The 20,312-nt window shown below is 38.7% G+C and overlaps 2 protein-coding genes and 3 non-coding genes across 5 annotated transcripts in view; all 5 read right to left on the bottom strand.

Moving 5' to 3' along the window:
* mfsd4aa (major facilitator superfamily domain containing 4Aa) overlaps nt 1-13,124 on the bottom strand; it is a 43,505-nt gene extending 30,381 nt beyond the window's left edge. The window contains exons 1-6 of the mRNA XM_042402357.1: nt 12,336-13,124; nt 8,795-8,993; nt 7,790-8,050; nt 5,425-5,554; nt 5,225-5,340; nt 4,965-5,138 (exon numbers count right to left, since the gene is read on the bottom strand). Coding sequence (XP_042258291.1) covers nt 4,965-5,138; nt 5,225-5,340; nt 5,425-5,554; nt 7,790-8,050; nt 8,795-8,993; nt 12,336-12,568 — 1,113 coding nt within the window. The 5' untranslated portion in view covers nt 12,569-13,124. The remainder of the gene's footprint in view (nt 1-4,964; nt 5,139-5,224; nt 5,341-5,424; nt 5,555-7,789; nt 8,051-8,794; nt 8,994-12,335) is intronic.
* trnaf-gaa lies at nt 105-177 on the bottom strand. The gene has a single exon. It is a non-coding gene; the product is annotated as a tRNA-Phe (tRNA).
* On the bottom strand, nt 486-558 carry trnaf-gaa. The gene has a single exon. It is a non-coding gene; the product is annotated as a tRNA-Phe (tRNA).
* Nucleotides 868-940, bottom strand: trnaf-gaa. The gene has a single exon. It is a non-coding gene; the product is annotated as a tRNA-Phe (tRNA).
* Nucleotides 13,125-14,888: 1,764 nt separating the features above from the next.
* cdk18 (cyclin dependent kinase 18) overlaps nt 14,889-20,312 on the bottom strand; it is a 49,629-nt gene continuing 44,205 nt past the window's right edge. The window contains exon 16 of the mRNA XM_042406678.1: nt 14,889-19,299. Coding sequence (XP_042262612.1) covers nt 19,265-19,299 — 35 coding nt within the window. The 3' untranslated portion in view covers nt 14,889-19,264. The remainder of the gene's footprint in view (nt 19,300-20,312) is intronic.

Below are 20,312 nucleotides of genomic sequence, written 5' to 3' on the forward strand. Positions count from 1 at the left end.
CAAGTGCAGAAATGCGTTAGCACAACGCATGTGTTGCAGTGTGGAAGGATAATCTACAGAGACAACCATCGTAGCAATGTGTGTCCAAAAGCCAGCACGGTTGCTGCCGAAACCCGGGATCGAACCAGGGACCTTTAGATCTTCAGTCTAACGCTCTCCCAACTGAGCTATTTCGGCCTAAATCGCAATAATATGGCGGCCCAAACGTGCAAAACGCATCGAGATATCAGAAAATTAAACGGAAAGTGACTTTCCAGAAAAGAACATTCTAGCAAACAGGAAGAAACGTCTATCTTGTAGAGTATTCTTTCTTTTGAGCATCTGAGGAAGGGCAGGGATGCAATTGCAGAAATGCGTTAGCACAACACATGTGTCGCAGTGTGGAAGGATAACCTACAGAGACAAACCCAAATCAGGTTTGACATCGTTTGAGAGAAGAACACTAACCATCGTAGCAATGTGTGTCCAAAAGCCAGCACGGTTGCTGCCGAAACCCGGGATCGAACCAGGGACCTTTAGATCTTCAGTCTAACGCTCTCCCAACTGAGCTATTTCGGCCTAAATCGCAATAATATGGCGGCCCAAACGTGCAAAACGCATCGAGATATCAGAAAATTAAACGGAAAGTGACTTTCCAGAAAAGAACATTCTAGCAAACAGGAAGAAAACATCTATCTTGTAGAGTATTCTTTCTTTTGAGCATCTGTGGAAGGGCAGGAATGCAACTGCAGAAATGCGTTAGCACAACGCATGTGTCGCAGTGTGAAAGGATAACCTACAGAGACAAACCCAAATCAGGTTTGACATCATTTGAGAGAAGAACACTAACCATCGTAGCAATGTGTGTCCAAAAGCCAGCACGGTTGCTGCCGAAACCCGGGATCGAACCAGGGACCTTTAGATCTTCAGTCTAACGCTCTCCCAACTGAGCTATTTCGGCACAAAAGCTCAATAATATGGCAGCCAAAATATGCAAAACGCATCGAGTTTTCAGAAAATTAAACTGGAACAGAGTGACTTTCCAGAAAACAACTTCATAGCAAACATGAAGAAATACCTATCTTGCAGAGTATTCTTTCTTTTGATCATCTGAGGAAGGGCAGGGATACAACTGCAGAAATGCGTTAGCACAACGCATGTGTAGCAGTGTGGAAAGATAATCTACAGAGACAAATCCCTGTCAGGTTTGACATCATTTGAGAGAAGAACACTAACCATTGTAGTAATGTGCGTCCAAAAGCCAGCGCGGTTGCTGCCGAAACCCGGGATCGAACCAGGGACCTTTAGATCTTCAGTCTGGGAAGGAATGCACCGGCAGGAATATGTCAACAGGATCCATGTGTCACAGTGTGATAGGAAAATCCACAGAGACGCATCCCAGTCAGGTTTGACATCATCTGAGACAAAACTGCTAATCATCTTAGCAACATACTTCTAAAATGCAGCAAGCTTGCTGCCAAAACCCGAACCAGGGACCTTTAGATCTTCAGTCTAACACTATCTCAACTGACCTATTTCGGCATAAACATTTGAATCTTTGGTGGCCAAAAGGTGCAAAACACCGCAAGATAACAAAAAATCAAACTGGAACACACTGACTTTTCAGAAAATAACTTTCTAGGAACCAGGAAGAACCATCTATCTTTTTCATTGTCGTTAGGTCCGACGTAGAAAGATTGCTATCGTGACTTTTATGTAACACTGACTCAGGCCCTTACTCAGACATGAGACCTCAATGAAAAATTGATGTAACATTTATGTAAAGCGATGTATGTCTGAATGGGGCTTTGATAATATTCCAATAACACCTAACACGACACAAGTCTGAATTGTATGCTTTCACATTAATGTAGAAGCTGCAGCATCACAAGTTTAATAAACAGAAAGAGATTTTGTATTTTCCTTATGAAGAGTGCTGTAATAATCACTTAATCATCATCATCTTCTATACACAAATAAAAATAAAATAAAGTAAAATAAAAACATCTTAATAAACCACAGCACTTTGTTGATGAGCCATGACCTCATCAAGCTTTTGAGAAGATCATGTTCGATCAGAACACACTGTGTACGGCATAAAAGCAAACATGTTCTTGTATTGTTGTATTATCTTAAATGGGCTTATGACTCTCACAGCAACCTCTACTTGTGTTCACACATAGGAAAGGACTGCAATGAAACAACTGCACTAACCAATGTGCCACATGGCTTCAAAAAAAAAGAAGAGTCAATTCACTACTGAAACCCTGGATTAAACCAGGGACTTTTAGATCTTCAATCTAACACTTTTCCAACTGAGCCATTTTGGAACAAAAATTCTACTCAGAGCTTTGTTCAGTGGTCAGGCCCACACAAAAGAATAACATCACAAATGTGCCTGCCTGCATTCATTACATTATCCAAAAACAATGGGAAAAGGCAGGAGCACATCCCAAACATGCACGTGTGGTGGTGTGGGAGGAAACCCATGTGAGCACAAAAACTCTTGATCAGCAACAACATCAGCTGCTGTAAGAACATGGTGCAAATCACTGAGGAAATGTGTCCAAAAAGACACCCAACATGCTCCTGAAATCTGAGAGACGTGTCAGAGACATGCACTGAGCTATTTTGGAGCTGAAGACATAATCAGTGCTTCAAGACAGCCAATTACGTGTGGCACAAACAGCATATTAATGCTTGTTGATCACCATTAATAATTTGATTGGTCAAGGACATATTAGACAGTGGGCAAAGAACATCAGTTCCTGGGGTGTTTTGAGCTGTTTTTTTAGCATGCCATACTTAAACATCCTCATATTCTTAAATAAAAAAGACATTAAGACTCTGTTTTCAGAAGATCAAGGAAGCCTTTTCTCTGATTGGGATTTGTTGCAATTAATTCTCTTTTATAAATAAAGGGAATTCAATTAAGTTTTGCCATCTGATGAATAACAAGGAGAAGAGGCAGCAATTTGAGTGACTTTTAAAAAAAAAATCCTATAGCGACTTATTATTATTGTTATTGTTCATGATTCAAATACTAAGTTTACTTGAGCTGAACTGCAATAATATGAAGAAGGCTTTTATCACAGAAAGTGTGTATTTTGTAGGGTGTTTTCAATAAATAATCAATTATTGATGTTAAATACGAACAACAATAAAAGAGAAACAACTAAACCTTTGCATTCATTGTTCATATCAAGTCAGTATCTCTAAATGAATTTATTTCAACTGATATTTGGGGTTTTTGAGTCTTGTCCCTAATAAAGTGTTGTTCACCTTTCAGACCAGCAGAGGACAGAGCTCAGTAACAGTTGGTGCTGGTATTGAGTGGACATGCAGGCACTTCAATGTATTATTTACTACATTTCTTTGTATATGTTATATTAGTTTATAGATTATGTAATGTTTTATGAAATTTATTAATTAATTAGATATGTGTTAATTCTGATTCCATCATTCCATCTACCAACATTTCTGTGTGGTCTTCACAGGACACAGGTCTCCCATTACAACATGCGGTCTGTTTGTGGGTTCAAATGTCTGTACACAAGTCAAACATGTTTTGGTTCAGATGTCATGTCTATTCACCCTCCAAAAATACAATTCAAAGCCTCACATTGTAAAATAAAAATATACAGAGAAAACTGTCAGAACAGTCAGGTAGTGGCCACACAGCTGATTTCATGTACTGCTGAATGCTGAGATGTCATTGACCACAGTGAAAGGAACTCCAATGCAAAAATCAAGCATGTTTGATCTGATGGGATTCTCTCCAAGAGGTAGTGATAATGCTAGGAACAGTGGCAGCAGGTAATAATTGCCTCTGAGACAAGGCCTGATAATCTGTCCCAGGTCTTTGTCGTGCAAATTTGTATATTTAAAAAAAACCTTTACAGCTGCTATTATAAATATTTTTTACATTAACAATGGATCAAAAGACTATGTGTAATGTAGAAGGTGTCGCTTGTAGTGACAAACCCATAGAGAATCATCACCAAACTCTGCCAGTCCTCTCAGTCCTGTAGATCTTTGTAGTCTATTTTGGATTATTGTTTTGGTTTTCTCCTCTCTCATCAACCTTGTTTCCAGCCACAGAAGGTAGCCGTTTTCAGCAACTAATAAATATAAAATATATTAAAATAAAATATTGGTATAACAGTTGTTTGGTGGCTAGAAACATGACTGCCAATGAATGCTAATGCTGCTGTTTTTCTGCTGGATGTGGAAATAGGCAGGTGTTTGCTTACAAGGTCCTATGACTCTTTTACAACATGATAAGATCTTTTATTTATTATTTATTTTAGTAAGTTGCTTTTCCAGCTTGTTCCGCTGTCCCCAATAAAAAACCCAAATCAAACAAACAATAAAATAATTATTGCAGCTTTAAAAACTAGGTTGAGCTTTACATACTGTGTGTCCAACTAACCAGGTTTCATCAGCGCAAATCTAAAAAATGTTTCCCTGAAATAAGCTTACTGCCACTTCTACTACAGTGCATACACACTGGAAGTCAAGGCAATAATTTCATGACATGATTAAATGAGTGCATGGAAATAAAGAAGACAGAAAGACAGAGGAAGACAAAGAAATACAAATAGTACAGCCAATGAGAGTATTTGGTCATCAGCTTTTCAACTGCCTCAATCAGGTGTTCAACATGAAGAAGCAGCTCCTGTATTTAGTATGGATAAAAGATTCTGCTGTCTGTATACCTACTTCGAGAATAAATCTCTTAATAATGCCACCTAATCCTTTGTGTAAATTCCCACCTAGTTCAAATATTTGGTTAGAACTGTTATGTGACAGCTGTGCATAAGCTATTTTGCCTGTGTCTGACATTGCTACTTGGTGTGACACAAATCAATATGGGAAAATCACAAACCCTCACCCTAAAATCTGTCTGTTGAGATAGCTGCACTGTGAACTACACTGCAATACACTCTGTAGGGTGGATTTGTCGTTTTAATGTGTGTTCATACCAGACTGAAGGTCAGCAGCCTTGGTGCTGTGTATCTGTAGGACATGTAAATGAAAGCCAGTCTTCCTGCTGTGATGGAGGCCCAGAATATACTGTCCAGATAGCCGGCGGTCTTATGAGCCATCAGCAGAGGAGGGGAAACAGCGTAGGTGTAGACGAAGCCAGCGTAGGAGCCCTGGAGTATAAGAAACACAGCAGGACATTAGCACAGGACTATAATGTTCAGTGTGTATATGTGTGTGTGGGAGAAGGATGTCTCACTATAATTCCATCAGTGATGAAGAGGATGGCTCCGCCCAGAGCGTGAAGAAGGAAGAAAGTTGGAGGGCGATTCCGGAGTTTGGCGGGGTTACAGCAACCAAACACACTCCCATGACCTGGAGAGGTAGAGATACTGAGAGGTTTGTCGTTTCATGTGAATACAGTTGTCACAAACAGACACACACATATACATGATTTACCTTGGCCACTGTCCCCAGCGGGGCTCGTGCTGGCCAGAGAGTCTTTGTCAAGCAGACGTGGACTGTTGCTAAAGCAAGGCAGCAATCTTTCATAGTACATCAATGTGAGCACTGCTGCTGGCACAGGGAGCTGCCAAGACACACACACAAACACACAAAGAGGCTATTGTTAACCAAGTCAGCAGTCAATATTTCCTGTCCACTGATTCAATTTGTGAAGGTAGAATCCACACTGTCATATCTCGTCCTCTGCTTGAACCCGATCCACTTCAAACAAAAAAATGTAGCGGTACTTCTGCTTAACTGGGAGCTTATCACTTTATCTGGGCAGCAATACCAAGGCTTATAGCTATCTGAAGAAATGCAAATAATTCTGAGAAGAACAAAACTAAAAACACAAGGACACAATTTTCTTGAGCGACACTGTTTGGAAATTTCATAATAACATTTACATCTATTTGGGTCATTCTGAAACTGCTCGACTACATGGCAAATCTTGTCATGGGATCCCAAAATTACATGATTATGAGCCCAAAGAAGTTTTACATTTTTTCTGACAAGATTCTTGAAAAAAAGGTTCATCAGTATTGGTAATTTTCATTTTGTTTTCTTTTGTTTGAATTATACTGTGACATTTAAATAATTATACACTTACTTCTCAATGTTACAATGAAAATAACTGCACTGAAGTATAATATTTTTATTATTACGACATACCACAGATGTTAACACGTAAAAGACTGAAGATTAACCCTTTTTCATCTCTTCAGGGAGGATGAGTTGAGGCGCAAAACAACAGAGCTTATGCGAAATGTTAAGGACAATACAACACATAATAACAGTAGTGGCATGAAGACGAAGTTCCATCTTCAATTTGGTTAAAATACTTTAATTATTATTCCAAGGTCCTGCAAATAATTTAATGATTATACAGTGCTGGTGAAGATAAAAATAAAAATTTGACCAGTTGCATGGAAAGGTACAGTAATGTCAGTTGGTTGGTTGGTTGGTTGGTCGGTCTCCCATTTTGATTCCCATCACCCACAGCTATATTGTTTTTATTTAGCAAATGTTAGCATGCCAACTAGCTAAACTAAGATGAACCTGCTACACACAAGCATGTTAGCATTGTTGTTATGAGCTCTTGTTTACAGCTTGTAGTGCTGTTACTTAATATTCTCCATTTCGCCATTTGCATGTGGGCAAAATGTTAATATTTGAGCTGTAATTCTCTGCTCATGTTGCAAATTCACAGTCTATAAACACAACAGGCCATTGTACTCAAGCGGGGGCTGCAGGTCGTGTAGCTACCAGTGAACTGGGCTATTTCGCTTCTCATTGTTAATGGAAAATGGAGAACATTAGTAAACTGTGCTGAACAGATTATTATGACACCAAACCATCTAAGAAGTAGTGTGTTGAAACATTTTGGATTTCATACCATGTTGAAAAAAAATCATGGATAATCAAGCTATTGGCTGACTTTATAAAATGCTAATGCCCAGTCATGCTAGTTTATCTCTCAGTGGCCTCACTGAGATAAAGGCACAGCGAAACATAAATTAGGATTATGCCACTAATTTACATGTTAGTTGAAATTCTTCTTGAAAAAGTGATAGCCCTAACAACTTGAGGGTTATTTTTGTAATTATGGCCAGCATTCCTATTGGTTATTATGCAATTGCACTTACTAAGTTAATTGTTGAGGATTAGGAATGCTGTATTTTTGCTAAAAAGAAATTCAATCCACCAAGAAACATGAGCAGTCAGACGTAGCCAAGCATATTTGGAGGAGAAAATAAAGCAAACAGTAAAATTATTACCCAAACTGTCTGTTGTAAACGTCTGTCATAGTTTACTGACCAACTTCCCAATTCACCTTTGACCTATCATACTCAGTTTTTCAGTGCGGTGAGGGATTTGGGGTGTGCTGACATTTGGTTTTACTTTCAAATAAAATGGTTTAGATAATGTGAATTGTTGGCTTTTTTGCAAATCTGGACTGTTTGCTTGTGTTTGTTGCCCCGTGTGACTTCTATGTAGTGATGTCGCCTTGTTACCAGATCTCAATTACTTTGGTGAGTACAGTGTGGCCAAACTACAAAGATAAAACCCTAGTTGTAACAAACTGGAATTTTCCTTTAACACATGTTTGTTGGAAACCATTGTTCTTGGCTATATATCAGGCTATGTCGCAAGTTATCTGTACTCTTCAGTCAAATCTCACAGCTGAACCTGGCCTCATATCTAGTCTGTTAACTTGCCAAAGTTTCTAAGCCCTTATGTCCACAAATAGGACAGGTGTTCAAACCTGTACTGTACATTATGTGTCTTCATATGACACATGATGTTGACATGAACTCACATTGATAAGAGCCATGATCCAGAAAGCGTAGGACACCCTGGTGATGACAGTGCCATCAGTATTCAGCGGATACTGAGAAATGTTTTGCAGTGCTGCTCCGTGCCCAGCCAGGCTGCTGCGGAGGTGGTGCAGGTCTGAAGAAGAGGAGGACGACGAGTTGGTGGTCCAGTTGGCACCCAGGACACAGCTGTCCTCAGCCAGGAAAGGATCAGCCACCAGTGGGCTGACCAGCGCTCCGAGGCCTGTGAAGAAATGCAAGGCCTGGGAGAGACACAAAGATAGAATCCTCCTTAAAGATTATTTTATTTTATAGTTTGTTTCTATGTGACATCCATTTAGGTGCCAGTAACTTTGATAATGCTTTATTTTTACATATTTTCCTAACATTTTCAGATGGGAACTGATATGTACTGTAACTGTAATTTTATATGGAGGTTACTAGAAAGGACTACTTAATTTGGGACTCATTATAGGGAAAAGTAAGACGGTGTTGAATTTGTCCAGTGCACAGCTGGTCAGCTGAACATGCTGAAATATAAAATCTGGCAAGCGTATAATTCAATAACAGTCCAATATGTATGATAATGTTTCCAAGAAAAACAAACAATCAACAAATATTTACTTGGGTTTAAATGGATATTTTTCTTTCCAGTTATTATGATTTATGCAATTTATAATTGACTACTACTTTTAAAATCTAAAAACCCTAAATTTACAGGACCCATAATGTGTCACTGTAATGTTTTATAGCAAGTTTTGAAACACTTTTTTCAAAAGGAATTTAGGTTATCTAACTTTAGCATTAACCTATGTACATTATATGTAATTATGTCTATAATCTTTTGTGGTACTATGGGTTTCACACACTTTAACTTTCTATCTTCGTCTTTCTAAACTTATAGTTAACTATAGTTTATTTGCTTTATTAAGGTTCCTGTAAACACTATAATATGTTGTATATTATGTGCATTGCTGTCATTTCCCCTCCCATCACTCTCCTCTGACCTGAAGGAAGATGGCGGAGTCCTTTTGGTACAGCTTCACCAGCTGCAAGTTGGCAATAGTGTCAATCACCCCCATGGCTTTGCCAGCAATGGCCATGGCAATGGACAACAGTACCACATGATGACATAGTGGTATGATGGCAAACACGAGGGAGATGATGAGAGTGCAGGAAAAGAGGGCTGACAGGGATGACAGAAGTCTGAAGAAGACAGAACAACCACAACATTATGAAAATTTACGGGAAAATTATAGATTTATATATTTTGATTGTATATTAAACATATTCTTTACTTACAAACTCTATTCTTTTATTATTTATTGTCAATGGTAAGCTGTAAGTCAGTAAGCTGACCAATACTGTACTGTAGCTCAGCCAATGCCAGATAGAAAAGGGAATTTCCAGCGTGTTGTTGCCACAGTAAAGTCACCTTGATGGGCTGCTGCCCCACTAATTTTTATTGACACAGTCAGTTTATCACAGCTTCAACCTCCAGTATATGTCCACACTATCTTCACCTTGTCTCCCTTTTTCCTGCCAACTTTCCACTCTCCTTTTAACCTTGTCCTGGATACCTTTTATTTTGTTAAAAGGACATTTCAACTGTAGCCTTTGATGTGAGGGTACAAAAACATAGTAGTACTTACCAACTCAACCATTTTGTGAAATAGTCTCATTTTAAATCCCCAACAGAGCTTATGCGAAATGTTAAGGACAATACAACACATAATAACAGTAGTGGCAGGCCATTGCACTCAAGCGGGGGCTGCAGGTCGTGTAGCTACCAGTGAACTGGGCTATTTCATTTCTCATTGCTAATGGAAAATGGCAGTGTTAGATGTTAAAGCTAATCTGCAGGAGTCAGTCCAGTAAAGCTGCAATGAGCTGTTGATTTATCAATTAGTCAATTGTCAATAGTCAATTGACAGAAAATCATTTCTGTCAATCATACATTTTAAGAGAAAATGTAAAATTCCCTGATGCTGGCCTGTTAAATGTGAATATTTTGTTTTTATAGTCCTCTATGATAGTAAACTATATATATTTTGCTTGTGGAATGTTGGTCATCTTGCATCTTGAACTTTGGGAAATGGGGATTGACATTTTTACCACTTTCTGACATTTTATAGATCAAACAACTCATTGGTTAAACGAGAAAATAATGGACAGATTAATAGATAATGAAAATAATCAATAGTTGCAGCCCTACAGTCCAGCATTATTAAGTTTCCCAAAGTACAACAAACTGCATTAACCTCATGACTCTGAGATCCACACTCCAATGTGTGTTTGAGAGAGAGAGAGAGAGAGAGAGAGAGAGAAAGAGAGAGAGAGAGAGTGTGCCTTATGACGTTCATCATCACAGTCTCCAAGTCTAAGAAATGCGTGGGTGGTTGAGTGATATGTGATTATTTTCTTTTAAATTTAGGCCAGGAAAGTGAGATAACTCTTTATAGAGGGCAGCTGTCTCACAGCACTGGCTGTGGTGTCTGTCAGGTAGATCAATATTCATTTAACAGGAAATAGACTGATATATGTGTGAAGATGAAGTACAAAAAATCATGTATCATGTATCAAAAAACATCAGATACAAACACACAAGTGTTCATGTGGCTTTAAATACTGTATGTCCCGTTCCACTTCAGACTAGGGCTGGGTGATTAATCAAATTTTATTTTCAATTACAATTTTGGCTTCCAACGATTATGAAAACAAGATAATCAAGATAAAAAGATTATTGTGCTGCATTTTGTTTCACAATGATGCTCTCGTTTTGTCTTGCATTATAAATCTAGCTCACCCCTGTCCTGTACAGTGGTGCTGTAAAATAATACCAAAATAGTTTTCATGTCGGCTCCATGGGAAGAAATCAACAGTCCTTGTATTTATTGAGTCATTGATTTTATTTTCCTGCTCACCGTAGCGAGTGAGGGGAGTCTGCCTGTAGTGAAAGAGGCAGCTCACAGACAGACTGGGAGCTTTGATCAATCAATATAGATATGGTTGATAAGTTCAAAACACATGTACAGCGGGATGTTTGTGTGATTTAACAGCTGCTTGTGCTGAGTATGCTTAGACAGACACGGGGGTCTACATGAGACACTCACAGAGTCTGTGTGGATTACTACATTTAATATAATGGAAATGTTTCTGTTCCGTGAGTCCTGATCTCAATATTGACCAAAATAATCATGATTATAATTTTTGCCATAATCAAGCAGCCCTACTTCAGACACACTCACATTTACATTTCAGGTTACTGTTCAGTGGCTGCTCAGTGTGCAAGGCAAACCACACCGCTGAAACAGCCGACTGACATTTGTGTGCTTCAGATTTGCCAGTCAAATTTAGAATTAAGTCCAACTGTGAAAGGTGAAAGTCTCATTGTGGTTATGGAATATATTTAATAAACCATATTCATTTGTCAACCTTAGGTTGAGGGCTGCAGCAACGATTTCAGAAAATCTCCCACACAGAACTCAACAATCTGAGGAACCTTTTAACCAGCCACCAACCAAACTCTGTGAAATTGTCTGTGTATTTTTTTAACCACAAAATGTCTTCAGTGTGTTTATTAATTTAACTGTTAAGTTAAATTTTTCGTAAAATGTATCTGCCTACATTATGGTCTAAATGTTGTTATACAGCCTTTTCTACACTGCTGCACAGGTATGCAATTCTGGTGGAGAATAGTAACTACCCCTTTTTCACATTTCAAAATTCCCAAGAATTTTAATGAGGACATAACCTTAGTGTCCTGAATGGTAGTTATGGCCTTGTTTTTATGTTCTAGAGGTTGAACAGGAGTGGGCACATAGCTCAACTCAGTCATGTTCATGCTCTATATGTCAGTCTGATGTGTTCATGATAGTATAAGTTGATGGAGCTCAGACAGTCATCAGTTTTACCAGGATACTAGTATACCAAATGAAACATTTTTTTCTTTTAAAGATATATTTTTATGACCCAACTTAAATCACAATATGTAGAAAAGTACTGAAGTCCCTTCACCACAAATTGACCTTGCATGTCTTTACGTGACAAAATAAGTAAAAAGTACTGTCACTGTACTGTATTAATCCAGGTTTTGCAGCAACAGAAGAAATCCAACATTTTCTGAAACAAGTTTTCTGAAACAAAATTATGTTGATAAGAAATTTTGATAGAGTTGTCAAAATCATGAGGTATCACACTGATAAAACAGTGTTAGTATGTTAAAAAGAACCTCTCATTATTTAACCTTTCAACAGCTTTAGATATCGTCAGATAAAATAATATTTACGGACATTATTAGATTGATTACATAATATAGACTATGGTGACAACAAAGTCCCTGTTAAATGCCACAGACACAATTAGTTTTAAAAGGAGTAGCTACTATATAGTATCTTTTATCACACAGTACTTCAGACATGATAAAGTCAAAAACTCACAGCTGAGTACCACAAAAACACTGTCAGACCGCTGTTTCGTATTCTTAAACCAAGTTTATGTTCAGGTATGTGTGACATCCCTCTTAGTGATCACTACAACCACACTCACGTTTTCTTGAAGAGCCCTCCGACGCTGCTGCCCACCAGCAGGAAGAACTGCTGGGAGAAGAAGACCCAGGTGATCTGTTGCAGGGTGGACTGGGTCTGACATCTCAGGTCCAGGATGGTGGGTCCCAGGAAGGCGATGCACAGGCCAAAGCTGAAGAACACACTCCAGTAGGTCAGAGTATGACGCCAATGGCGCTTAAACAGCGACCAGATCCGCTCGTCCAGCAGCTTCATGTCGTTCCTTCACAGGAGCTTCTACCTGAGCGCTGCACAGCTGCCAGCTGCTCATTTACACTGATGGCGTGGCCAGTCAAAAACAACCAAGCAGACTGCCAGGACAAAGTAAACACAGCTTTAGAAGTCACTCAGGCGAGGCACTTCCCAGTGAAGAGCCAGTTATCCTGTTGACGGACGTCACGCTTATTGGCACAATGCACCGCCCTCTTTCTGACTGCTTTCACATCAGTTCTTCTCTGAGAGTTAGGCCATAAAACCATATAGGCTAAATTATTATTTTCCTGTCACCATCATTCCACTAAAAAAGTTTGTCATTGTTTATGATTCAGAAAAGATAGTTAGTTTTAAAACTGTGGGGGTATGCCAACTGTAAAAACATCAAATATATAGTAAAAGTAAAAAAGTTAAACGTAGTCATCATTCATGGCCCTTAGTGGGCTCTGGACACCAAACTAGCAGCCACTGATCTGCAGTCTATCACAGCATCTCTCAGTCACACAGTCCACTGCATGTGTGTGCCTGTTAATAATTTTAAGGCAGCTAAAACATTGTCAGAGGTGTATGCAGGTGTGGGCTTGTTCATTGGTTTGACTTGCATGATAAAGGTTTCTCATTCCTCCCTGTGAGGTTAATGTGGTTTGGCAGCAGTAGGTCAACTGAAATAGTGAGATGAAAATGAAAAGGAGCACCCATCTGCTCCTGTATTTCATAAAGTTGATGATGTCAGTGTATTGTTGTATAGTTGTTGAAAGGAAATATAACAGACTGTCATTTATCAATTATGTTATATTCAAATACAGTGTAATGGTTTCCTCCTAAAACATAGAAGTCACTTAAATTAAAAATCACACTTTTTAAAAATGTTTTTCCCAACATGAATCATTTTGATTCTGTGAATACTGCTTTATATTTTAGGGGCCATGTATAAACCTCCCATGCATGTTTCATTATTATTATTTTCTAACAAATGTCTGCCAATATCTTGTCTAAATTGTATAAAAATATACCATGGAATGTAAACGGGAAATTATTCCTACTTAGGTAATTGGGTTATCATTAGGCTATGTAATATTGAGTGTAATTGAAAAGTTATGGGAAATGTGCAGGATTGTTTTTATTTATTTGTTCTTTTGAATATAGATTATGTTAAAAAACACTGATGTTTTAACTGTGCGGCTACATTTTGTATCGCTGCCTTTATCACCAACTGTGCATCAGTCTACAGTAAAAAAAAACTAATGGGATGTCCTGTACTGACATGAAGTAACCCAATAGCACCATCTTGTGTTCATCTGTGATACTGCGTTTGTTCTATATACTTCAAGAAACACATCCTATCAACTCAAAATTATAAAATTAATCATGTAATGAGACAAAAATAAAACACTGACCAGGAAAATGTGTTTATTCTTATAGTTTATTTATTCATTAATTAATCAATTATTCAATCAGTTTTATGCCTGTTGGCATTCACAGTACATTCAATTTCTCATTTTATAACAGTGTAGACCAATCACACAAAATATCACATCTCATACAAAATCTAAACTTATCTTTTATAAAACATTTAGACATCATCTGCAGGTTTTTTTCTTTATTTTATTTTAAATACAGTGCTCTATTTTTTAACGCATAAAACTCACTGAGAAAGATGAAAACATCTGTTAAAATACATATATATTATTTCTTTTTCATTACGGTATTTAAAATAGCTTAATTTACCACAACTAAACACAGAGTAATACTTCTGCCACTGAGGGAAAGGAGGGGGAGGTTGGAAGTGTAACAACCACAGCTATACATCCCTCTGAAGTCCCTGCAGATTTGCCCTGAATTTCTCTCCTTGTTGCCTTGACGTTTGCTTGCTTTCACTGACAGGTTAAGAGAGGGTTGGATGGACTCAACATATGACTTCCATCAGCTTTATTCACTTCAGAGGTAGAAAAACTTGAAGCGGCCACTTAACTTTTTTTAACTCTTTAATCTCACACAAACACAAATCCCCCAACCTGCGCACATACGACTCTTCAAATCAGTCTGCAAGCAGGTGCTGGAGTGCTTCAGGGGTTCAGTGCTTTTGAGGGTCAAACCAACAACTGTCTGATTACTGTTTAGTTTTGTGTATTAATGTAAATGAGGCCAGTCTGGCACACAGATGGATCTGGCAAAACAACACAGAATATTCCAGCAAAAAAGATGAACCTGATCCAACTTTTGCCAGACCACAAAGGACATCATCTGGAATTGCCAATCAAATTTATACAAGCGCACATTCCTGGTAGATTACTTTCTACTTACGTGAATGCTGTATTTTTTATTTCATGTTCCTTGTGATCATTGTGACAAAAGATAAAATAATTAACGTAAAGATAAGTTTTGGCATGTGAGAAACCTTTAAAGTCATAGATCTGTTACTCCAACCAGTCTTCTAGGTTGTGTTTCATGTCTCACCGGTCCTTGAAGCAACACACTGTATTCAGTCTGAGAACTTGCTTAGCTTCTCTACCTCTGTCTTCCCTGAACGGTCTCAAGGTATCATTCCTAAACTCTTACAGGAATCTCATGACCCCTTTAAATCTGTGGATCAAATAATCTAGAGGTGCTAAATCAAAGGCAACTGGACTTGCTGTACATTTCTTAAAGATATTTTGCCTCTCATGCAAAAGGCTTATTCAGTTCTGACTGACTGGTGGGTAGCAAGGCATTATTTATAGGTGTTATGAATGGCCACATTAAGAAAAGTGAAAAGCAAAAGCCTGCTGTCATAGAGGGGCAAGACACAATAATCATTCAAATGGGTATAACAGCGCACACTTTCTTCTAAGTGTCTCCATGAAGGTATTCATGGTGTACTCATTTGTACAAATCAGAAGTGATGGGAGTAGTTGGTGAAGAAAAAAAGAGAGCTGGAAAGAGAATTACAAATCCTGCATACTTTCACACCTTGGTACAAGTGGCCAGTCACTGCATGAAGAGGTTGTTGGATTGTCAGTTTTAAATGTCTCTGTAGGACCAAGCCCCCTCAATTTAAATATCAGAAAGGTATGCTTGGAGAGGCTTTTGTACACTGTTCAGTAATCCAACAAGCACTTCATGGAGCATGCCAACACCTTTTACCTCTGTAAAGTCTTTCACACATTGTAAGTTTATAAGATTACATGTGGATCTTTAGGCCACATGGCAGTCATGTGAGAGTCATTAGAGGCACTACCTCAGTGGTGGGGGAGGGATGTCAGGACTGAACTGTAAATGGCTAATTATTGGTGTCATAGGTCCCCTCCTCTGTTGAGTGATAATTGTTCCAGTTTAGCACAGATGGCCTGCTTCATTGCTCTGTCAAACCACCTGTCTTCTCGGTCCAATATGAATACAGTGTTGTCCTCAAAGTACTGTCACATGTCTACACTAAAACCAGCAATTTTTTCAAATGCCATTTTTGTGTGACAACAACTTGTGTCCACACTAATATTTGCAGGTCATTTCTGCGGAGCCTTCTGACCAAAGAGAAACACTCACAATACAGAAACAGCTAAATCACATCCTCCTCATCCTCTTTCAGTTGGCAAACAACAAACTGCATCACATTCCAGCATCTGGTAAGGAGTGAGACAGATAGCCTGGCTGACCACCTAATCATTATTTTATAGTCATCACATCATCTCACAAAATCATCATAAATTCAGATTTATGATAACAGTTGTGCAGTGTGACATGTGGCACAGGTCCCCCAGTTGGGGGAACTGTGTTGCATGTCATACCCCTCTGTTCCTCCCTCGTTTCCTGTCTCGACATGGTCTGTCAAATAAAGGCAACAGAGTTGACATAAAGGCCTGGGACTCACCACCAGTCATTCTGAAATGAGGGAGAATTTCAGATGAGAAGTGAACAAACAAAAAAACAAAAACAAAGGCACGTCCAGTTGTCTTTGACTTCTAGATATGGACATGGATAATAATGAATAATCTGAAGGCAAGGATGTCGATCCAATCAACAATACACAAGGAAATATTTCATTTCCAGTCCACCATTTATGATATCAGTCCATATTTTAAAACATGTTTGGTTCATGTATAACTCAGTCACAAGAAACAATAAATGAAAATGATAGCAACATTATGATACACGACTTCTTATGTCTTATGTCTGAAAGTACAGCACAGTTTCAGTGACTGGAAGAAAGATGGCAACAGGAAGCCATTAAACAACCTTGTACATCTCTTTCATATTGCACTGCCAATTTAAAAGTCAACTTTGATTACACCTCACAATTTATTAATGTGGCCCCAACCCCATTGTAAATGGCTTACACCTCAGCATTTCCTTTTCTGCTGGATCTCAACAGCACTGGACAGGGAGGATTAGGGAGGGACAGGGAGGGAGAGGGAGTCAGGGCAGATTAAGGAGAGAGGAGAGTGTAGCTTAGCCACGAGCCCCCATCACTTTTGTGTCTGTAGATCATTTTGTCTTCTAGGGCATAAACTTAAACTCTGGGTTCCATCCAGAACAGCAATTAGGGAACTGTGAAGGACACCAGATAAGGAAGATCTGAACATTTCACTTCTGCATCTCTTGAGTGGCAGATAAGTGTACTGTCGAAAGTTATACTGTATGTAGTTTTATACAGTGACTTTTGTGGCCTTTCAGCCAGCTGCTCTATGGATATAGGCCATAGCTATGCAAAACATAAGGGGTAGTGGTGACTCCTACTGAGAGTGATTTGCTACTACTTGTAAGACATACTTTCTCAGTTTACTGGTCTAGGATTAAGGGCTTTTGGTAAAATAAGTGGTCAAATTTTGTATCATGTAAGGTAAGACACAAAGGGAAGGGAGCAGGCTTCAGAGGACACTTCTGGTTTGTGCAAATAGGAGACTATAAGAAATACATACACTGATAGTGAGTTATTTACAGACACAAAGCAAATGTATCCTAACACATTGGCTACACTAGATCAAATATAGATTCTTCACAAGTCAAAATATCATGCACAGTTTACTAAGGCAACTTAAAAAACTGGAGTGAAAGTCAGCTGTTAACACTGTATGTGTGGAACAAAAGCCCACACTGAGTTGAAACACGGGCACGCTGTAGCAAGGCAACATGAATCCATTTATCATGGAAGTTTATATTCACGATGACTCAGATTTTATCTTGGTTCAATGTATGTTACATATGAGTTGAGGTACTGTAAATGAACAGCGTTTTGCTACCATTTAAATGTCTGGACTGCTTTTGATTCCACATGCACAACTTCAGGACTGCCAGGTGACATACACACCTCTAGCTGCCATATTGGTGACTCTTGACTGTGAACTAATTATTTTATCATGGATAAATCTGACTTTGACTAAGTTATGTAAGCTTATTAGTTAGCTAACATATCTAGGTAGCTAACCATCATTTGCTAATGCATTAGCTCTTTAGATTATGCATTAGCTAGCATACAGTACAAGGTTCGAGCCTTTTGTTTTAGAGGTTGACAACTGCATGGTTAAGTTTCTCTGCTTAATTAGCCTGTTAGCTCAGTTGTAGCTAACACTTTCTGTGAATTTGGGGGTTTTAGCAACCTGGTAAAACTTTAAACAGATCCCTGTATTTTTAAACTCAATATGTATAAATTTGATTACTTGTAGGCCAACAAAATAAAAACTAAATCAAATTTTCAGCATTTCTCCACCAGAACTTTACTTGACAGTATGGAGATGGATTAAAACAGCATTTAGACCTTTATGCTGGGAAATAAGAATTACAGAATGTGTAGTTAAACAATTACCAGTATAAATTAAATATGAATAAAAAAATGGAGTCAGAATTTTTCTGAAGGTGGTGGGAGGTGTGTTGGGGGATCTCATGACCTCAGTATTTGTAACAGCCTGACTATGGCCCTGAAAACACCCACAAATCCCAGAATGGCAGGATATTTTAGGATTCAGAGGGGCCACTGGGCCCAGTAAGAAAATCAAAGAGTGTATCTTTAAGCTATATCTTGGTGTTTTGGTGAAAGACAAACCTAAACTTTAGTAAGACAAAACATTAGCAAAATTTGGAAACAAACTGACCTTATTAGACTTTATTTAAAACTGTACCAACCTTCACTCACACTGCACCACTCCCATTTCTGTTTGTCCCATTTGTATTCAGGCAATACTTCTGTACACCTGCAATTCTGTGATGGTTACAGATGTTGTAGCTACCATAGATGGCCAGAGTCCTGGGTTTGCTCTGGACGGAAATTATATGTGGTAATACTATGTCAGACAAGTTTGTGTATATATGTACTGTATAACAGAGCAGAGCATTTTATTTACTTGCCTATTTTTTCTTGGAATGAATATGTGTGTTGGTAGGATATTTATTCATCTCTGATGTGTGCAACTAAGTAATGGCAGCATGTTCAGTGTCACTGATTGTGCAAATGTGAGCAAATATATGTGTGTGTGTAGGGAGGGGAGTATATCTCAGCTCAGTCATTTCACGTGCAGTGCAAGTTTATTTCCGGAAACCCTGTGTGTCTCCATGGTCAGCTGCCATGGAAATAAGTGAGGGCACATGAGTTTATGTTCTCATGCAGGTGTATGTTTGTGTGTGTGTGTGTGTGCATGTTGGTGGATGTGCTGAGCTGTGTTGGCCTTTTTGCTGTTGTCTGAAAAGGCAGCTCCTTTTCTCTGTGTCTCTGTTCCTTCTCTATGACCTCTAGAAGATGCTTTGCCTGCGGTTCTTTCCTCGACCTGGAGAGAAACAAATTGAAATTAACACTTATTCTAAAATATACTGATGGATGTACAGACGGATGACAAAATAAAGGAAAAACCAATACAGGTCTGAATGGTTGACCCCTACAGTGAGAGGATCTTAGCACTCTGTTATGCTGTGGGGGGCATTTTGTTGGCCTGGTTTGGGTCCACTTGTTCCCTTAGTGGGAAGTGTTAGACAGTGCTCTCCACCACCATCATTAAAACGCCAAATGAGGGAATATCTTTTTGAAGAATGGTGTTCATCCCTCCATAAGAGTTCAAAGACTTATAGAATCAATGCCAAGACTGAGGAACACCATTCTTCAAAAAGGATTCCCTCATTTGGTGTTTTGATGATGGTGGTGGAGAGTGCTGTCTAACACATCAGTCCAAAATCCCCCATAGGTGTTCAACTGGGTTGAGATCTGGTGACTGTGAAGGCCATAGCATATGATTCACATCATTTTCATACTCATCAAACCATTCAGTGACTCCCTGTGCCCTGTGAATTGGGGCATTGTCATCCTGGAAGAAACCACTCCCATCAGGATAGAAATGTTTCATCATAGGATAAAGGTGATCACTCAGAACAACTTTGTATTGACTAGCAGTGACCCTTCCCTCTAAGGGGACAAGTGGACCCAAACCATGCCAGCAAAATGCCCCCCACAGCATAACAGAGCCACCAGATCCCCTTACTGTAGTGGTCAAGCATTCAGACCTGTACTGGTTTTTTCTTTCATTTGTCACCTGTCTGTATATGCATAGGCTACATTATTTTTGACGGTGATGGTCAACAGGAGATACATTTTCAGGAAAGCATTGAATTATCCTTTTCCCTTAAAAGACTTTTCCCCATGTAACCTTCATAAGTGAGTCTTAAAAAGACTATTAAGAGCTTATTAAGTATATAAACTAACAAATGTAATCTGTATTGAATAAGTACTTGAATAAGTAACTTCCTATTTATTCTCATTTTCTTTTCAGTTCCTCGGGGACTCTTCTCT

Source organism: Thunnus maccoyii, chromosome 3 (assembly GCF_910596095.1).
Source record: "Thunnus maccoyii chromosome 3, fThuMac1.1, whole genome shotgun sequence".
NCBI lineage: Eukaryota > Metazoa > Chordata > Actinopteri > Scombriformes > Scombridae > Thunnus > Thunnus maccoyii.